The following is a 17,455-nucleotide window of genomic DNA, read 5'->3' on the forward strand; positions in this document are numbered from 1 at the left end:
CATTGGAAACATAATTGAATTGGACCTACAAACATCGTGGATTGTCAAATTTAGCAAATGCTTTTATACGTGGTTGGTTATAATGGCTTGAAATCTTCTTGTGACGACTAAACCACCACTCTTCCACAAATCGAGTATTCTACGTCAAGGTGGTACTTAGATTTTGATCTTTTTGTGGTCCTTTGCTCATTAATTTGCTTGCACCCACATTAATACAATGGTCAACATTCTTACATAATTAAAAGGAGTATGGCAAGGGACATTGAAAATTTCTATATAAGTGTTTTATCTTGTGACATATCACTAAATATAATTTATTTTTTAGGGACTTATAAATAGGGGCATGAAGGGGAGGCTAATTAGTGTAATGATAAAATTATTATCATGTGATTTAGATATTACGAATTTGAATTTCGAAAATAATCTTTTGTAAAGTAGGATACGATTATGTACAATAGATCTTTTTTCAGAATCCCTGCATTAACAAGACTTCGCGCACGAGCCATAGGAATATCTTATATGTCAAATTGAGAAGTTTCTAGGGATTATGGAGGGCACATAGACCTTTCCAAACCATTTTCCTAAAGGAATAATAACATGTCATGCTATGTTTTAGGAGTCTTAGATTTATAGTGTCAAAGGGAAACATTAGGTTGGTATGAGATATACTTTCTACTATAAATTTATTTATTGCACATCATGAATTTATGATTAATTTATTTTATCTTTGCTTCAATTATTTGGTGTTTTTAAAGTGCTTAATATATTTCAAAATGTTAAATGAATAGAATTTAAATTCTTTACCTACTCAGTTTGTATAGTTTAATCTCACGTATTATTATACTTCGCCATATGGACCCACATCTGACACATCGATAAAATTATTATTATGAAGATTAAATTTATCGCATCCATAAGATATCAATTTGTGTCTTCACACTTGTTGAAAATGTGTCCCATCAAAGAAGAGATTCTACGTGCACGCTCAAGGCGAGCATATTTTCCAAAATTTTCCTTGAAAAGATTTATCAGTAAAATATCTCCGACACAGTACCTTAATAGGGCGAGTATATTTTTGAAATAACAGTAGAAGTCTCCGTCGAACAATGTTCTGGTTGTTCATATTCGGTGCCGACGACACTAACTCCCAAAAGGATGTCGATCGATAACAGAGTATATTGCTAGGTCGAGCGGACTAACCTCTCGACCAAGAATCCGTTGTTCCTGTGTACCGTTCGCTCAGTCGAAATTCTACTATGCTTGTGTTACGTCCGTTCGGCCGGAACATTCCTATGCTTGCGTCGTGTCCGTTTGGGCCTCCGAGCTCCACTGTGCCAACGTCGGCTCAGCTTCTGCATATCTTTTCCTCTGGCGTCCAACTCTTGAAAACCATGCTATCAACACTATGAGCAAATTTCTTCATTATGAAGATATGGATATTGATAATGTTATCAGACTTTTACAATTAATTATTTTTATTTCTAGAAAAAATTAGAGAAGCTGTTTACATAAAACCATGGTTAAAAGAAATAGCATGTGAGATGAGCATTGAAGTAGTATTACAAGAGAAATATGTAGTTCAAAGAAATAAGTAATTTGATGAAAGTAACAATTCAGAAGTGACATAGTCAGCCGTAGAATTTATTCAAATCAATTATTTTATGTTTATAATTGATCACACTCATGCTTCTACAAAAACTCGATTTAAACAGTTTCAAAAATACAAAGAAATATCTAATTTTTTGTTTAATCGGGAGAAGTTATAATGTGTAGATGATGAAGTCTTGTTAAGGTTTTGCAAGAAACTTGAAAATTCTCAAGAAAAGCAAAATTGACAATTGATGTAGTGAATTACATGGAGAAAATGGATGGATGTTTTCCAAATTCCCAAGTTGCTTATAAAATCTTGTTGAATATCCCAATTATAGTAGCAAGTGCATAACGAAGTTTCTCAAAGTTAAAGCTTATTAAAACTTTTCTTCGATCAACTATAACACTTGAAAGATTGAAACGATTAGGTATATTATCAATTGAAAAAGGCATTCTTGAACAACTTAATTATATAGACTTGATTATTCTTTTTAGTTCTAAAATAATAAGACAAATTATTATTTAGTGATGATTTTAGACATGTTTATCTCATTATTTAATTATAATAGAAATATTTTGACTATTGCATATTGTTTACTTTTTTTATATTGTCTTTAATGTATTGATTTAATTTTAAAAAATTGTTAACTAAAAGAATATATATAAATGTCCATTATGATTTAGGAGTCTGGTTTTTAAGTTAGACTTGAGCCAAAAAATAATCGAGATAGGTTCTGTGATGGCATCATACTCTCCTCACTAATGGAAGCAAATAAATCTCAAGTTATCCAACTCTATGGGATGACTCCCCTTATATATTAATAGACCCGATTTTATTATCATCACAAAGAAACTCATATCTAATAATACAAACTCGCAATTAACATTAATTATATCCCTTAATAGATGTGTCTCTAATAACAAATCCATTTGTTACAAAATAACATACTCCCCTAGTCGATGGATAAATTATCTGTGTCTGAATCTATGACTAATAGTCGATTATTTATAAACACTTGTCAATTGATGTTAGTAGTCAAATACACCAATCGATCTAGAAACTTTTTATACACAATCTCGGACACATTAATTGATTGGTATTGTATAATAATTTATTGACTAAGTCAGTCAAGTGCCTCAATCGACTCAAAACAAAAATTATGTATAATTTTGTACACAATAGTCAACTATTACTATATGACAATCGAATAATAATAATAGTCAAGTGTTACAATTGAATCAAAATATTTATGTTTATTATTTTAGGCACAACAATCAATTACTTCATTACAACGGTCAATTGATAATGATGAATTTTAATTTTTTAATCAAATGTGGCGATTATCCTACAAAACGACAAAAGTTATAGAAAATCGTCATTGTTCTGTTCTTTGTGTTCTTTGCCAAAAAAAAAAAAAAAATACAAGAAACTCAAAAATACTGCTTGATACTAGGTTTTCTTCTTCTATCTTCAATGATAAAAAGATTATTTTACACCAATAGATCTAAACCAGCATAAAACTAAAAATTATTGAAAATCCTAATTTTATGCTATAGAGTCATGAAAATAACTTGTAACTTGGATTGTTCTCTAATTATGAATTCTAATTCTTACAAATGTCCAATTAATTAGAGTATGATAATTTTATTATAATAGAATAAGAGATTAATTTCTAATAAACGCATGTGGACAAAAATACCTCCCACGCTCTAGTCATTTGATAGTCTACTATATTCTAATTCCCTTCATATAACCTAAAAATGAACAATAAGGAACACCAGTAAGCATAATCAACTTTTCCTGCAATCTAATTATAAATTCTAAAACAAGTTTTAACAAAGCATATGAATTCGGAGCAGGACTTAGTTACATTAAAAATTACACAGGACTTGAATGCATTGGATTTCACCATTGTTTCAAAAACCAAACAATTTTAATAAATGCCATCAGGTTTAGATTAATTAATTAAATAAATAAATAAATTCTATTTGTGTGGAACTAAGCAAGTTATTCCAAGATTAATGAACGTAAGCCCGGTACCAACTATCAAAAATAAAAAAACTAATTCTATATTTTTTTTTGTAACATAAACTTTCTCTCTTCTCTTCCGTTTCATTCCCGGTTTAGTCCCAAATCATTTGGTTGTTTCCCGGTTCAGTCCCTAATCTTATTTGTGACCTGATTTAGTCCCATTTCTTTTTTATTTTTTATCCATTTGATCTTTCCGTCAACTAATAATTAAAATTAACGGAACAATCAAATCAATCCAAAGAAAAGCCCAGACTAAAAACCCTAACGCCTCTTTAGAGAAATTGATCCTCCTCCTCAAATCGTCGTCTTCAGCGCTGCCTCTCACCGTCCAAGATCTGCTCACGCATCCATTCAATTCGTCACCTCAATCCATCAATCCTCCTCCACACTCCTCCACAAGCTCAAGGTAAGACTTTTATTCTCTAATCGTTTGTTTTCAATTTGATTTTTCAATCTTTAGGATTTATATTCATGAGAAACTTGAAATTTTCACGAGAATGAGAATTGGAAAAATTGAAAGCAGCAAATGAGTGACTTTTATGTTTATGTTAGTTTTTTTGTTTATTTATTTATTTATTTATTTATGAATGACTTTTCAATATCTCATTCTTCAATATCTCAATCCAGCAAATGAGTTATTTATTTATTTTTATGCTAGAAATGATATAGAATCTATGAAAGGAAAAATGGTTGTCCGTGAGGATGACAGTGAAGCAGATATTTGTGCAGACAGTGATGGTTTAAACAGTCTTCATGATTCTGATGAGGATGAAGTTAAAAATTATCCATTGTTTGATCCAAAGAAGGATTTTGAAAACCTAGAGTTGAAGCTTGGTTTAGTTTTTAACTCAAAAAAAGAAGCAAAATTCACAATTGAAAGTCATTGCATTAGACAAGAAAGACCCGTGAAGTTTGTAAAGAATGATAATATCCGGCTTTGGGCTAAGTGCAATGATGATAATTGTTGCTGGATGATCCATGTTGCGAAGATGACTAATGATAACTGTTGGCAAGTAAAAAATTTTGACGGATGTCACAGTCATTGTGTTCGGGATTTTAAAAACAAGTGTGTCAACTCAACATGGTTGGGAAAAACTTTTGCTAAAAAATTCAGCACAAATCCTAAATTGGGACACTTGGAGTTTAGGGAAGAGATTTCTACCATCCTGCAATCAGATTTTTCGAGGAAGACTGCTGAAATTGGTGCAAGGTTCTGTCGAGGAGCAATTTCAGCAAATAACGAAGTATTGTGCTGAATTGAAAAGATCTGACGTTGGGGCTACTATAGTTTTGAAGTTGACGGAGGATGATGAAGTTCCAAGGTTTCAGAGATTATATGTTTGTTTTTCAGCGTGTAAGCAAGGATTTAAGAATGCTTGTCGGCGTATCATTGGTGTTGATGGATGCTTCTTAAAGGTAGAACATGGTGGGCAATTGTTATCGGCCGTGGGGCTAGATCCAAATAATAATATATTTCCAATATGTTACGCAATGGTTGAGCGTGAAACAAAAGATAGTTGGACATGGTTTCTTCGCCTCTTAGATGAAGACATTGGTATTGGCAATGATCCACATACCTGGGCATTTATGTCAGATAAGCAAAAAGGTTTGATTCCTGCACTTGAATCATTGTTTCCTGATGTTGAACATAGATTTTGTGTGAGACATTTAGAGAGCAATATGAAACGTGATGGATTCAAGAGTGTAGCGGTTAAGATCGCCTTTTGGGCTATGGCAAAGGCAACAAGAATTGAAGAGTTTCAAGTGCACATGGCTGAGTTAAAAGACATTGATGCAAAAGCATATGGATGGTTGGTGAACAAACTTGAAAGCCAGTGGTGTAAGGCATATTTCAGCACCACTTCTAAATCAGACATCTTGTTGAACAACATGTGCGAAAATTTAACAGCTTTATATTAGATGCTAGGGAGAAGCCAATAATTGAGATGTTTGAGATAATACGAAATCTTTTGATGGGCGGATTTCAAAAAAATAGAGAGAGGGCTGAGAAATGGAAAGGTCGAATTTGTTCAAAGATCAGAGATGTGCTAGAAAAGATCTATGTGGAGGCTATTAGGTATTCCCCCATGAAATCAGATGAAATGCACTACCAAATAACGAGGTCAGATGATAGACGTGATCAACATTCGGTTGATCTGTTGAGCAGGTCTTGTAGTTGTAGGAAATATGATTTGACAGGCATTCCTTGCAAGCACGCTGTATGCGCCATTTGGTGCAAAAAAGATGATCCAGAGGCATATGTCCATCCTTATTACTTGGTAGAGACATATAAAAGATGTTATGCAGCACGAATAATGCCTATCAATGGACCAGACTTGTGGCCTCAATGTGATTTGACGCCCCCACTACCTCCAGTATACAAAGAAAATGTTGGAAGACCTGCAAAATTGCGAAGAAGGGAACTAGATGAGCCACCCCCTTCTGAAAATAAGTTGAGAGGTGTAAAAAAATTTACAAAATGCAAATTATGTGGTGGATCAAGACACAACAAAAGGACTTGTAATCGAACTGAAAATGTCCAACACCAAGAAGCGGTACAACAAGAGCCCATGACACAAAAAAGTGCTATTTTACCAAATAATAATTTGGATCTAACTAGAAAAGAAAAACTACAGGTACCAAAAATGAAAACTTATTTTATTGTATTTTTATTTTGCCTTCTTTAATAAATCTTTGGTTTTATGTACTTATATGTAGGTGAAAAGAGCACGACAAGTTGGAGTTAATATTGAAGGGAATTCAGGTTCAATATCTTTGATAAATGTAAGTTTTTAAAAAAATTTAATTTAATATTATTCATACTAGTCCAATGTATTCTCAAATGATATGGTTGATGTAATATAATTGTTTTGTTTATATTGTTATAGGTTAACCAATCATTGAATATTCATACACCTATTTTTTTTTAAAGACGGTGTCAGCTTTACAACAGTCTCATGATTGCAAGCTTCTGCTAGTGTTTGAGGTAGAGTTGGACAGTCATCGTCTTTGCCAGCAAATCCCATGGTCAAGTCTAATTCTTCTCAGAAATCTTTTAAGAAGAAGTGATTTTGTTGGAAGTGATATTCCATCAAGAAGATGTGATTTTCTTTATGTATCCAGTTTCAATTTTCATATTGGTTTATGTTAGTTTTTTTGGAGGTTTCAGTGGCATTGTGCCTACTTGGAAAAACAAGTGTGAGAACTAAGCTTGATGTGTTTTGTGGGAGGATTGAAATGCGATACTTCATGTATTTTCTTCATCAGTATATTTATTTTCTTCATCAACAAAATTTGATGAATTTGTGTGAATGTTGATACTTCTACTGTACCTGTATGCATTCTACATTGCTTTCACCATATTTTCCCTTTCTTCGACATCCACATTTCACATTTGCATTCCACATACACTTGAATAATTCCGAAAGACAAATTAAAAAACATCAAGTTTCCGAAATATATAAAAAAAAAATCACATTTGCACACCAATACACTAAAAGCATACAAATCCAAGACAAAGATACACAATGATATCTAATCCTCTCCACCAATTTCTAGAGAGTTATTATTTGTTTAATACCTTCCATTATCCGTGCAACTTTCAATACATATTTGCGGTTCTCATTTTCTAAATCTAAAAGTAATCTTTCAATTCAACTATTTTTTCAACTTGAGTAATTCTATTTGAAGTTGTGTTAGAAGTTGCACACTTTCTTTATCAGATGTAAATGAAGCAGATGTAAGTAGTTTCTCTATAAATGCGCGAAAAGCTTTGATGCTTCATCCCTGCTCCAGAATGATTTATGAGAAGTCCTCGAAATCCTACTTTACTGTAACAAAAAAAAAAAATGTTAGTAATAATCAATCAATGTGACCAATATATGCCATTAGCCTAAAAAATTTGGATGTTCAAGATAAATTTTCACATCATTTTGACACCAAAATATGTTCTAATAGGAAGTAAATGTGCAGGCTCCTTTATTCTGATTTGAAGTATGCACAAATCAAGCACTCATGTAATTTAATTTGGTTCACAAAGGGCTATATCTTTTGCTCTCACAAATGAAACATTAATCTAATCACGGAATATGCTCTTGGAATTAAAGCAGTTTCACACTTTCACTCGTACACCTAGCTAACTCATTGACTTTTGCATCTTAATGACACTATAATTGGACTAAAAAAAGGATCTTTCACCATCAAATCAAATGCAACCAAACTTGTAATTGCAACCAAAATCGTATCCTAACTTTTTAGCCATCTCATGTCATAAAAGTTCTGATATTTTCGTTGCTCTGCCTATTCAATGGAAACACCCAAATAATTGTAACAAATGAGTCCATAACTCAAGAAGAAAGAAACATGTAACAATTGATGGAAACAACATTAATTTCCATTGCTCTACCTACAATAATTTCTTATTCAACAAAGTTTAATTTTTTTTTAGTTCGTAGCTCAAGAAAAAAGAAACATGTGACAAAAATGAGAAGAATAAGATTCCTGAAAAGAGTTAAGATTGAAAAATCGAATTGAAAACAAATTAGAACTGAATAAAAGTCTGACCTTGAGTTGTGGAGGAGTGTGGAGGAGGATTGCTGGATTGAGGTGACGAATTGAATGGTGGCGTGACCAGATTCTTGGACGGTGAGAGGCAGCTCCGAAGATGAAGATTTGAAGAGGAGAATCAATTTATCTGAAGAGGTATTAAGGCTTTTATTCTGGACTTTTATTTGGATTGATTCGATTGTTTCATTAATTTTAACTATTAGTTGACGGAAAGATCAAATGGGTAAAAAAATAAAAAAGAAATGGGACTAAATCAGGTCACAAATAAGATCAGGGACGGAACCGGGAAACAACCAAATGATTTGGGATTAAACCGGGAATTTTCCCCTTCGGTTCCGTTTACCTTCCCTCGCCGAAGCAAATTGTAACCCTTAACTCCATCAGCAACAAAAATCGGGAGAGGCAGCGAGCGGCCGGAGAGGCAGTGACAGGCGGCCGCTCGCGAGGCAGTGAAGGGTTGCACGCTAAACAGTCGCTGACTCGCGAGAATGGTGAGTTTGGGGAACGAAGCGAGTCGGCGGAATAAGAGAAAATGAGCTCCGGCAATAGCTCTGTGAGCTTCCGCATGTGGAACATGAACCGACAAGCCTAAGCGGAGCAGATCGCCACAGGATGGCCTGCGTGGCTGAGCAATGTGGCCGGAGAAGCCATTCATGGATGGGTGTCCCTCAAAGCTGACTCTTTTTTGAAATTAGAGAAGGTAATATCGTGTACTTTCGATTTTCAATTCAATTGTGCTGTTCCTTTTTTTTTTCTCGAAAAGGTCAATCAAATTTATCTAAAATTCAGCAGAAAAAAATTGCCGAGTAAATTATTGTAAATTCTCCTCTTTTTTTTCCCTTTTCATTTCTAATTCTTTTGTAGAACCAAATTTGTATTCAGGAAATATTATCATTTGTGATTGTATTCTTCGTATGAGATGCTAACACATTGGTTTTATCAAATGATAGCAAGAAAGGATTCGTGTAATGGATAATGTGGTCTCTACAATCATATAATTTTCTTATATCTACCTACATTATCTTCAGCTATGTCCTTTTCTGGTTCTCTTTCTTCATCTTTGTCATTATATTATTTTCTTTGCTGCTGAAAGATGGCATCAATTGCTCTTTTATGCAAACACATCCTTTTCTTATTCCTTATTCAGCTATCATCTTATATTGCTAATTTTCCAATGTTTCTAAGATTGGACAAGGTACATATAACAGCGTTTTTAGAGCTGGTGAGGTTGATACAGGAATAATAGTTGCCCTAAAGGAGGCGCACTTCAACAATTTTGAGCCTGAGAGTGTTAGGTTTATGTCAAGGGAGATATAGATCCTTCACAAGCTTGATCATCCAAATATCATCAAGCTGGAAGGCTTAATTACTTCCTGATTATCATGCAGTATGTACCTTGTTTTTGAATATATGGAGCATTATCTTGCAGGGTTATCATCTTGTCTAGACCTCAAACTCACTAATCCACAGGTCATGCACATTCTCTGAATATAAAATATAAAATATAAAATAAACAAAAAATATATCGCAGAAGAAACTTGACCAAGGACATATTTTGTAGATCAAATGTTATATGCACCGGTTACTCTCTGAGCTCGAACATTGTCATTCACACAGTATCATTCATGGTGATATCGAATGTGCAAACCTCTTAGTTAACAATGAAGGGATTCTGGAGGTCTCTGATTTCGGTTTAGCTAACACTTGGAATCCTGGTACAAACCAATCACTAACTACTTGAGTTATGACACTACGTATCGTGCACCTGAGCTACTCCTAGGATCAACAAACTAAGAGCCATTTGTAGATTTGTGGAGCGTTGGATGTGTACTTGCAGAACTTTTTCTTGGCAAGCATCTTTTACAAGGAAGAACTAAGGTAATTATCCTAGTATTATTTGTTAATATCTGCATGCTTATTCTCACTATAATGTTGTTATTGACCGTCAGACAAGAATCAAGCCTTATTTTAATATCAATTATTACACAATGATAATTCTAAGAGACAATACTTTAATTCATTGTGTCAATTCAGGGACATGTAAATATCAGAATTTTCACATCCTTACTGGATTCAAAAAAAATAATAGATACAGACAATAACTTGCTATCCTGTTTCTGAAGCATGATTGATAACTATCTGAATATTTCATCATGCTTAGGTCCATATGCCACTATCATAACATTGAAGGGAGGTCATAAATGGTGTTAATCTTTTTTTCGGTTTTGTTAAAAGCTCACTTTTTTTTTTTGCTACAAATTCTTATAATACACGTATTATATTCAGGTTGAGCAACTACATAAAATATTTAAGCTTTGTGGTTCTCCACCTGATGAATTTTGGAGGAATTCTGACCTACCTCATGCAACAGTTTTCAAGCCTCAACGATTTTATGTAAATTGCATCAAAGAAACGTTTGAGTGTTTACCAGATGGTGCATTAAGGTTGTTGGAAACGTTTTTATCTCTTGTGCCCAATAACTGTGGCTCAGCTTCCTCTGCCCTTAGTTCTGAGGTAACACTACTGTAGGATTTAGTCTCTAGTGATTTGCATTATTATAGTATTTGTTATTATTCTACATATGAGATTTAAGATAGATACTCCACATTGCTACTATTTGCCATCCGGAAGCAACTGAAATAGAGATATATATATAGTACATCTCCTATATGACAGTGTCACATCCACTTCATACCATTTTCCTATACTTAAATCTGGAAGAGGATGCCCATCTTGTTTATAAATTCTGATAAAATATGTGAATGTACTTTTAGTTAACGAAAGGTTTGTGGGTTATGGGAGAAAAAGAAATTATATCGTACCATTTGAAGTTACATGAACCTAGAGGCATCTATGGGTGGTTCCATAGGGTAGAAAGATTTGTTAGAAAATTATCTAAACTCATCATGCAAAAAGATTTAATTGCAGACTCAATAATTATCTCCTTACCATGTGTTTCATACTGTCGCTATATTGAAGATTCTTTATTAATTTTTCTTTTAAAGAAATTATGTTCTTGTGGTTCTGATTTAGATGAGTTGAAAGAAGAAAAAAAAAATACTGTATTGTTATTCTTTGGATTGAACTGTTGCCCTATATATAAGACAAACATAATACCGTAAAACTAAATAACGAAGGTGGTAATAAACCTATACTACACATAATTTTAACTCTACTATCCCTTAATAAGATGCATTCTGAAATGAGACATACAACCAAATTCCTAATCAATTCTATCAAGCATTGATCTTCCAACTTGCATCATATTGTTTCACTTGTCTTCTGGTGTTACATGCACTATGAATGTTCTCTATACAATGTCAGTATTCAGGCTAATTGTTTTCTCAAACTTGTTCAGTATTTCAGGACTCGGTCGTATGCATGTGAACCATCCAGCTTACCAAAATATCAGCCCAACAAAGAAATTGATTCAAAGGATGATGCTGCTGTAGGTGAAGGTGTCTCAGAGAGCCTGGCTCCATGTCAAGGACTACAAATAATAATCATGTTTGTTAATTTCAAAATTGAATTTTATGTTAGGACATGTGAGTTTGAGATTCTCACTGACCTAGAGGGATCTTTTCATGTTACTCGTTGTGCTTCTGAAATAAGTAGGGATGCATTGTGTCACTCTTTCTGCTACTCATTTGTACTCCTTACATGACTGGTTTTGCTTAAGTTATAAAAGTTCTGTTTGGTACAGAGATGTCTATTTTCTCCTTTTCACTTCAACGATGAAGGATACTGAAATGTATTTTCCTTTCACTGGTTGGAATGAAAATCCTTATCTCAGTAAGGAACCACATTGAGATGTGGCCTCCTAATTTAGCAACAGCAGATTTTGATTTAAAACTCTCTTGATAAAAAAAAGATTAAGGTCTCTCTTGTCTCACCAGATAGCATTCACATGCATGATTCCCGCAAAAAAATATGCAGTTAAATACATTTAAATTATCCGAATTCATCTAATTCTATCAGGTAATTTTGTTAATGAGCACATGTATAAGAATTATTTCATTATGGCCTATCCTTAAGAAGTTCTCTGTGCGCTATGAAATGTAACTCAACATATCAATAATTACCAATCAAAGTTATTTCATCATGCCATTGTGTTCCCATAGTTTTCCGCGAAGAGGCACTTACCTGCCACATACGCAAGGATCGTCCTCCCTAATGCTTTTGCATTATCCACATAAGGTCTCAAAGGAGCACTCGATGTTGAGGTAGATATTGTCCCAATAACCTTTAGGTCTCAAAGGGGTACCCGATTATTACTCATTTTTACATGAGTTCCTCAACTCGAGTGTTTCTCCAGTAACCAAAATGCAGTGGGAGTCCCCAAGAAAACTAAGGTTAGTACAATGGAATGAATAATAACTTTTCTTGGATATTTCATTTATCATTTCAAAAGTTTACAAATGTATCAAAGTAATACAATTGCAACCTAATCTAGAGTAGCAAATAGAGAGCTATGATCTGAGAGTGCTCGCGAGTATGCTCCTGACATCGGCATGACTCGCATAGTGATGCACCAAGTGATAGTCGTCATGAACTCTCTGTAGCACCTGTTCAATGAAAATAAATTTTAGAAATATTGAAGCATTTAAAATGTAAATTAATCCCTGTTAATTAGTACGAGAGTAGGTTAGAAAATAATTTATTTCTTACCGATAAGACGGATGCTAAAGCATCATCATCGTCCACGCCCGTATGAAGTGGCGAATCTCCCGCCGCCATGTATTTATGGCAAGTGTAAGGAAAATAGACGTATCTGTACAAATTAAATTGTCAACAATTTCAATAATGAATAAAAAATATTATTCAAATAATTAAAGAAATATTACTTTATTTATTTATTTATACGTACCTCTGAATGAGAATGAGATTCCATTGATTATGCGGCCAAACTCTCACAGTATCATCCAAAATCAGCACGCTGGATTCAAAAACAGTCACTTGATCTAAATTTTTAATCAATAGACCGTGATCATCTATGCTGGCATCCTCTCTGGAGATGATCCTGCCGAAGAATAAGGTGCCAGTGGGATCAAGTAACTCGGCCATCGCAGCCGCATATCGCTGAGTCCCCATAGTGACGACGTGCAGATCAAACAATTCTCTCGCCTGCAATTAAAAATAAAAGAAATGATTAATCCATAATATGTGTAACGTGTAATAGATGAATGCGAGCCACATTAAAAAAATCAGTAGTTCTCTATTTAAATTATAGAAAAGACAGAAGTAATTATAACTATAATATTATTAAAAATTAATTGGTTCAGTAATGTTAGTGAGTAAAACATCATCCATATATAGGGCATGAATAATGATCACAGGAGAGTAAACTGAATAAGTTGTTACTGGTTTGACAAAAAAAAATGGTATCAAATATTATTAGTTGTATTAACCAAGCTCATTTAAATTTCTGTCCGAATGGAATCGTGTGGCCTGATCGAACTCCCCACCCTCCCATGCATAATAGTAATTATATTAATATTCATCCTCTTAATGTGGATGAATTAATGTTGATTTTATTACCATCTTACTTTCCTTTAATCTTCATTTTTTTTAAAAAAAAACATCCTGTTATTATGGTTATTTTCAGAAGTTAAGTATCTTTACAAGCCAATAACAATATCCTTATATTAATATTTTTATAAAACAAACGGTAAAAGTTACCTTATGGAGGAATTCTCTGATTCCGGGTCTGAGTTTCGTCCAACATCGAAGACTATCGACGCAGAAAAGATCACAATCATCCTTCTCTTGCTGCATCGTCAGTTTTCTCCTCAGAAGTCGTTTATCGGCCGAAACCACTCGATCAAACTGAACCATCAAATGAATTTGTTAGCATTTAATATATTATTTTGACAAAATCAACAAATTAACAAATAATTACAGTGCAATTAGTGTAGATAGATTACCTCGATCGAGTTTAAAAGAGTGAGATCTAAATCCAAAACCAAGGACAGTTTAGGCGTAGAGATCGGCAATTCTACTCTCTGCCTTTTGGCAGCGTCGTCGTCTCCGGCGGACTCATCGTCGATGCGCTTGCGTCTGTTTCCTCTGGTCTCATGCGACCCACCCAGGACTCCATGGTCGAACCCATGAACAGAGGGTGGTTTTGCATCCGACGCAAGCATCATCACAATTAATCAGGTAACGAGGGGGGAGGAGAAATTGGAAGTGGAGGGAAAGTGGAAGAGGAGAACAAACAAGGGTTTGAAAATGAAGTGGCGCAAAACAACGGCGCCTGATTTAATTAATATAAGAACTAACAAGGGTTTGATTGCTTGCTGAAGGCGGTAGCATTGTGATCTTGAAGGCCGGCTGGATGGACCAACTCAGCCCAGCCCAGCCCAGCCCAGTCCAGCAGAGAACGGGGCAGTTTAATGGCTTTATATTTATTTGTTGTCTCTTTGACATACATATTATAATCTATGCTCTTAATTGATCTACCTAGATTATTTGAGAGGGCTTAGTGTATCCCGCAACTTACCTTACACTTGTCACCAGAGTCTCCAATAATCGAACTATTGGGCCATCAAAGGTAAAAGATTTCTTACGACTTAACTCTCAAAAAATAAAAATACTTGATATGTCTGTACAAGAAAAATGATTTAATTGTTTTGTTACATATCTCTTGTGAGTTTTATCCACTTCAGTATATAAGGAGGGAGGAAATTACTTCTCCTCTATTCTTTCATGACTAATGACTACTTATGGATGACTCTCGGATGCAATATCTCAGGCACTCAACCTTATCATATACAATCTCATTGGAAACATAATTGAATTGGACCTACAAACATCGTGGATTGTCAAATTTAGCAAATGCTTTTATACGTGGTTGGTTATAATGGCTTGAAATCTTCTTGTGACGACTAAACCACCACTCTTCCACAAATCGAGTATTCTACGTCAAGGTGGTACTTAGATTTTGATCTTTTTGTGATCCTTTGCTCATTAATTTACTGGCACCCACATTAATACAATGGTCAACATTCTTATATAAAAGGAGTATGGCAAGGGGCATTGAAAATTTCTATACGTGTTTTATCTTGTGATATATCATTAAATATAATTTATTTTTTAGGGACTTATAAATAAGGGCATGCATAAAGGGGAGGCTAATTAATGTAATGATAAAATTATTATTATCGTGTGATTTAAAGATTATGAGTTCGAATCTTGAAAATAATTTTTTAATTTGCAAAGTAAAATAAAATTGTCTACAATAGATTCAGGACCTGCATTAATAAGACTTCGCGCACTGAATCATGGAAATGTCTTATATGTCAAATTGAGAAGTTTCTAGGGATTATAGAGGGCACATAGACCTTTCCAAAACATTTTCCTAAAGGGATAATAACATGTCATGCTATGTTTAGGAGTCTTAAATTTACACTATCAAAGGGAAACATTAGGTTGATATGAGATATACTTTCTACTATAAATTTATTTGTTACACATCATGAATTTATGAATTTATGACTAATTTATTTTATCTTCGCTTCAATTATTTGGTGTTTTTAAAGTGCTTAATATATTTCAAAATGTTTCAAATGAATAGAATTTAAATTCTTTACCTACTCAGTTTGTATAGTTTCATCTCACATATTATTATACTTCGCCATATGGACCCACATCCAACACATCGATAAAATTATTATTATGAAGATTAAATTTATCGTATCCATAAGATATCAATTTGTGTCTTCACACTTGTTGAAAATGTGTCCCATCAAAGAAGTGATTCTACGTGCTCAAGGCAAGCATATTTTCCAAAATTTTCCTTGAAAAGATTTATCAGTAAAATATCTCTGACACAGTACCTTAATAGGCCGAGCATATTTTTGAAATAACAGTAGAAATCTCCGTCATACGATTTTCTGGTTGTTCATATTCGGTGCTGACGACACTAACTCCCAAAAGGATGTCGATCGATAACAGAGTATATTGCTAGGTCGAGCGGACTAATCTCTCGACCGGGAATCCGTTGTTCCTGTGTACCGTCCGCTCGGCCGAAATTCCACTATGCTTGTGTTACGTCCGTTCGGTCGGAACTTCCCTATGTCTACGTCGTGTTCGATCGGGCCTCCGAGCTCCACTGTGCCAACATCGGCTCGGCTTCTGCATATCTTTTCCTCTAGCGTCCAACTCTTGAAAACCATGCTACCAACACTATGAGCAAATTTCTTCAATATGAAGATATGGATATTGATAATGTTATCAAACTTTTACAATTAATTATTTTTATTTCTAGAAAAATTTAGAAAAGCTGGTTACATAAAACCATGGTTAAAAGAAATAGCATGTGAGATGAGCATTGAAGTAGTATTACAAGAGAAATATGTTGTTCGAAGAAAGAAGTAATTTGATGAAAGTAACAATTTAGAAGTGACATAGTCAGCCGTAGAATTTATTCAAATCAACTATTTTCTGTTTATAATCGATCACGCTCATGCTTCTAAAAAACTCGATTTAAATGGTTTCAAAAATACAAAGAAATATCTAATTTTTTGTTCAATCGGGAGAAGTCACAATGTGTAGATGATGAAGTCTTGTTAAGGTTTTGCAAGAAACTTGAAAATTCTCAAGAAAAGCAAATTTGACAATTGATGTAGTGAATTACATGAAGAAAATGGATGGATGTTTTCCAAATCCTCAAGTTGCTTATCAAATCTGGTTAAGTATCCCAATTATAGTAGCAAGTGCATAACAAAGTTTCTCAAAGTTAAAGCTTATTAAAACTTTTCTTCGATCCACTATGACACTTGAAAGATTGAAACGATTAACTATATTATCAATTGAAAAAGGCATTCTTGAACAACTTAATTATATAGACTTGATTATTCTTTTTAGTTCTAAAATTATAAGACAAATTATTATTTAGTGATGATTTTAGACATGCTTATCTCATTATTTAATTATAATAGAAATATTTTGACTATTGCATATTGTTTACTTTTTTTTTATATTGGCTTTAATGTATTGATTTAATTTTAAAAAATTGTTAACTAAAAGAATATAAATGTACATTATGATTTAGGAGTATGGTTTTTAAATTAGACTTAAGCCAAAAAATAATCAAGATAGGTTATGTGATGGCATCATACTCTCCTCACTAATGGAAGCAAAGAAATCTCAAGTTATCCAACTCTATGGGATGACTCCCCATATATAATAATAGACCCGATTTTATTATCATCCCATCATTAATAATGTGAATTAACACGTTCTACACAAAGAAACTCATATCTAATA

At 33.7% G+C, this 17,455-nt stretch overlaps 2 protein-coding genes across 4 annotated transcripts; one reads left to right on the forward strand and one right to left on the reverse strand.

Moving 5' to 3' along the window:
• Window positions 1-8,154: 8,154 nt before the first annotated feature.
• On the forward strand, window positions 8,155-11,888 carry LOC122046994 (protein IMPAIRED IN BABA-INDUCED STERILITY 1-like). 3 transcript variants are annotated; one of them, XM_042607992.1, is made up of 6 exons: window positions 8,155-8,888; window positions 9,618-9,658; window positions 9,750-9,903; window positions 9,996-10,066; window positions 10,475-10,702; window positions 11,547-11,888. In XM_042607992.1, the coding sequence occupies exons 3-6, from the start codon at window positions 9,762-9,764 to the stop codon at window positions 11,850-11,852; spliced, it is 747 nt and encodes a 248-aa protein (XP_042463926.1). In that variant the 5' UTR covers window positions 8,155-8,888; window positions 9,618-9,658; window positions 9,750-9,761; the 3' UTR covers window positions 11,853-11,888. The 3 variants fall into 3 exon arrangements, 1 of the variants encoding a protein (XP_042463926.1); XR_006130453.1 differs by lacking the exons at window positions 9,618-9,658; window positions 9,750-9,903; window positions 9,996-10,066 and having other exon boundaries at window positions 10,560-10,702; XR_006130452.1 differs by lacking the exons at window positions 9,618-9,658; window positions 9,750-9,903; window positions 9,996-10,066 and having other exon boundaries at window positions 8,156-8,888.
• Window positions 11,889-12,657: 769 nt separating this feature from the next.
• LOC122048645 (RNA polymerase II C-terminal domain phosphatase-like 3) lies at window positions 12,658-14,331 on the reverse strand. Its single transcript, XM_042610185.1, has 5 exons — window positions 14,113-14,331; window positions 13,868-14,014; window positions 13,056-13,312; window positions 12,857-12,959; window positions 12,658-12,753 (listed from the first exon to the last, which is right to left on the reverse strand). The coding sequence occupies exons 1-5, from the start codon at window positions 14,329-14,331 to the stop codon at window positions 12,658-12,660; spliced, it is 822 nt and encodes a 273-aa protein (XP_042466119.1).
• Between the last annotated feature and the right edge of the window lie 3,124 nt (window positions 14,332-17,455).

This window comes from Zingiber officinale, chromosome 2B (genome assembly GCF_018446385.1).
Source record: "Zingiber officinale cultivar Zhangliang chromosome 2B, Zo_v1.1, whole genome shotgun sequence".
Classification (NCBI taxonomy): domain Eukaryota; kingdom Viridiplantae; phylum Streptophyta; class Magnoliopsida; order Zingiberales; family Zingiberaceae; genus Zingiber; species Zingiber officinale.

Excerpts from the sequence above, each read along its gene's own strand:
- LOC122046994 (XM_042607992.1), top strand. The coding sequence starts at position 9,762 with ATGCACCGGTTACTCTCTGAGCTCGAACATTGTCATTCACACAGTATC. Across the intron at positions 10,067-10,474 it reads TTTTACAAGGAAGAACTAAG|GTTGAGCAACTACATAAAAT; the intron begins GTAATTATCCTA and ends TATTATATTCAG. Across the intron at positions 10,703-11,546 it reads CCTCTGCCCTTAGTTCTGAG|TATTTCAGGACTCGGTCGTA; the intron begins GTAACACTACTG and ends AAACTTGTTCAG.
- LOC122048645 (XM_042610185.1), bottom strand. The coding sequence starts at position 14,331 with ATGCTTGCGTCGGATGCAAAACCACCCTCTGTTCATGGGTTCGACCAT. Across the intron at positions 12,960-13,055 it reads AATCTCATTCTCATTCAGAG|ATACGTCTATTTTCCTTACA; the intron begins GTACGTATAAAT and ends TAATTTGTACAG. Across the intron at positions 12,754-12,856 it reads CTTTAGCATCCGTCTTATCG|GTGCTACAGAGAGTTCATGA; the intron begins GTAAGAAATAAA and ends TTCATTGAACAG.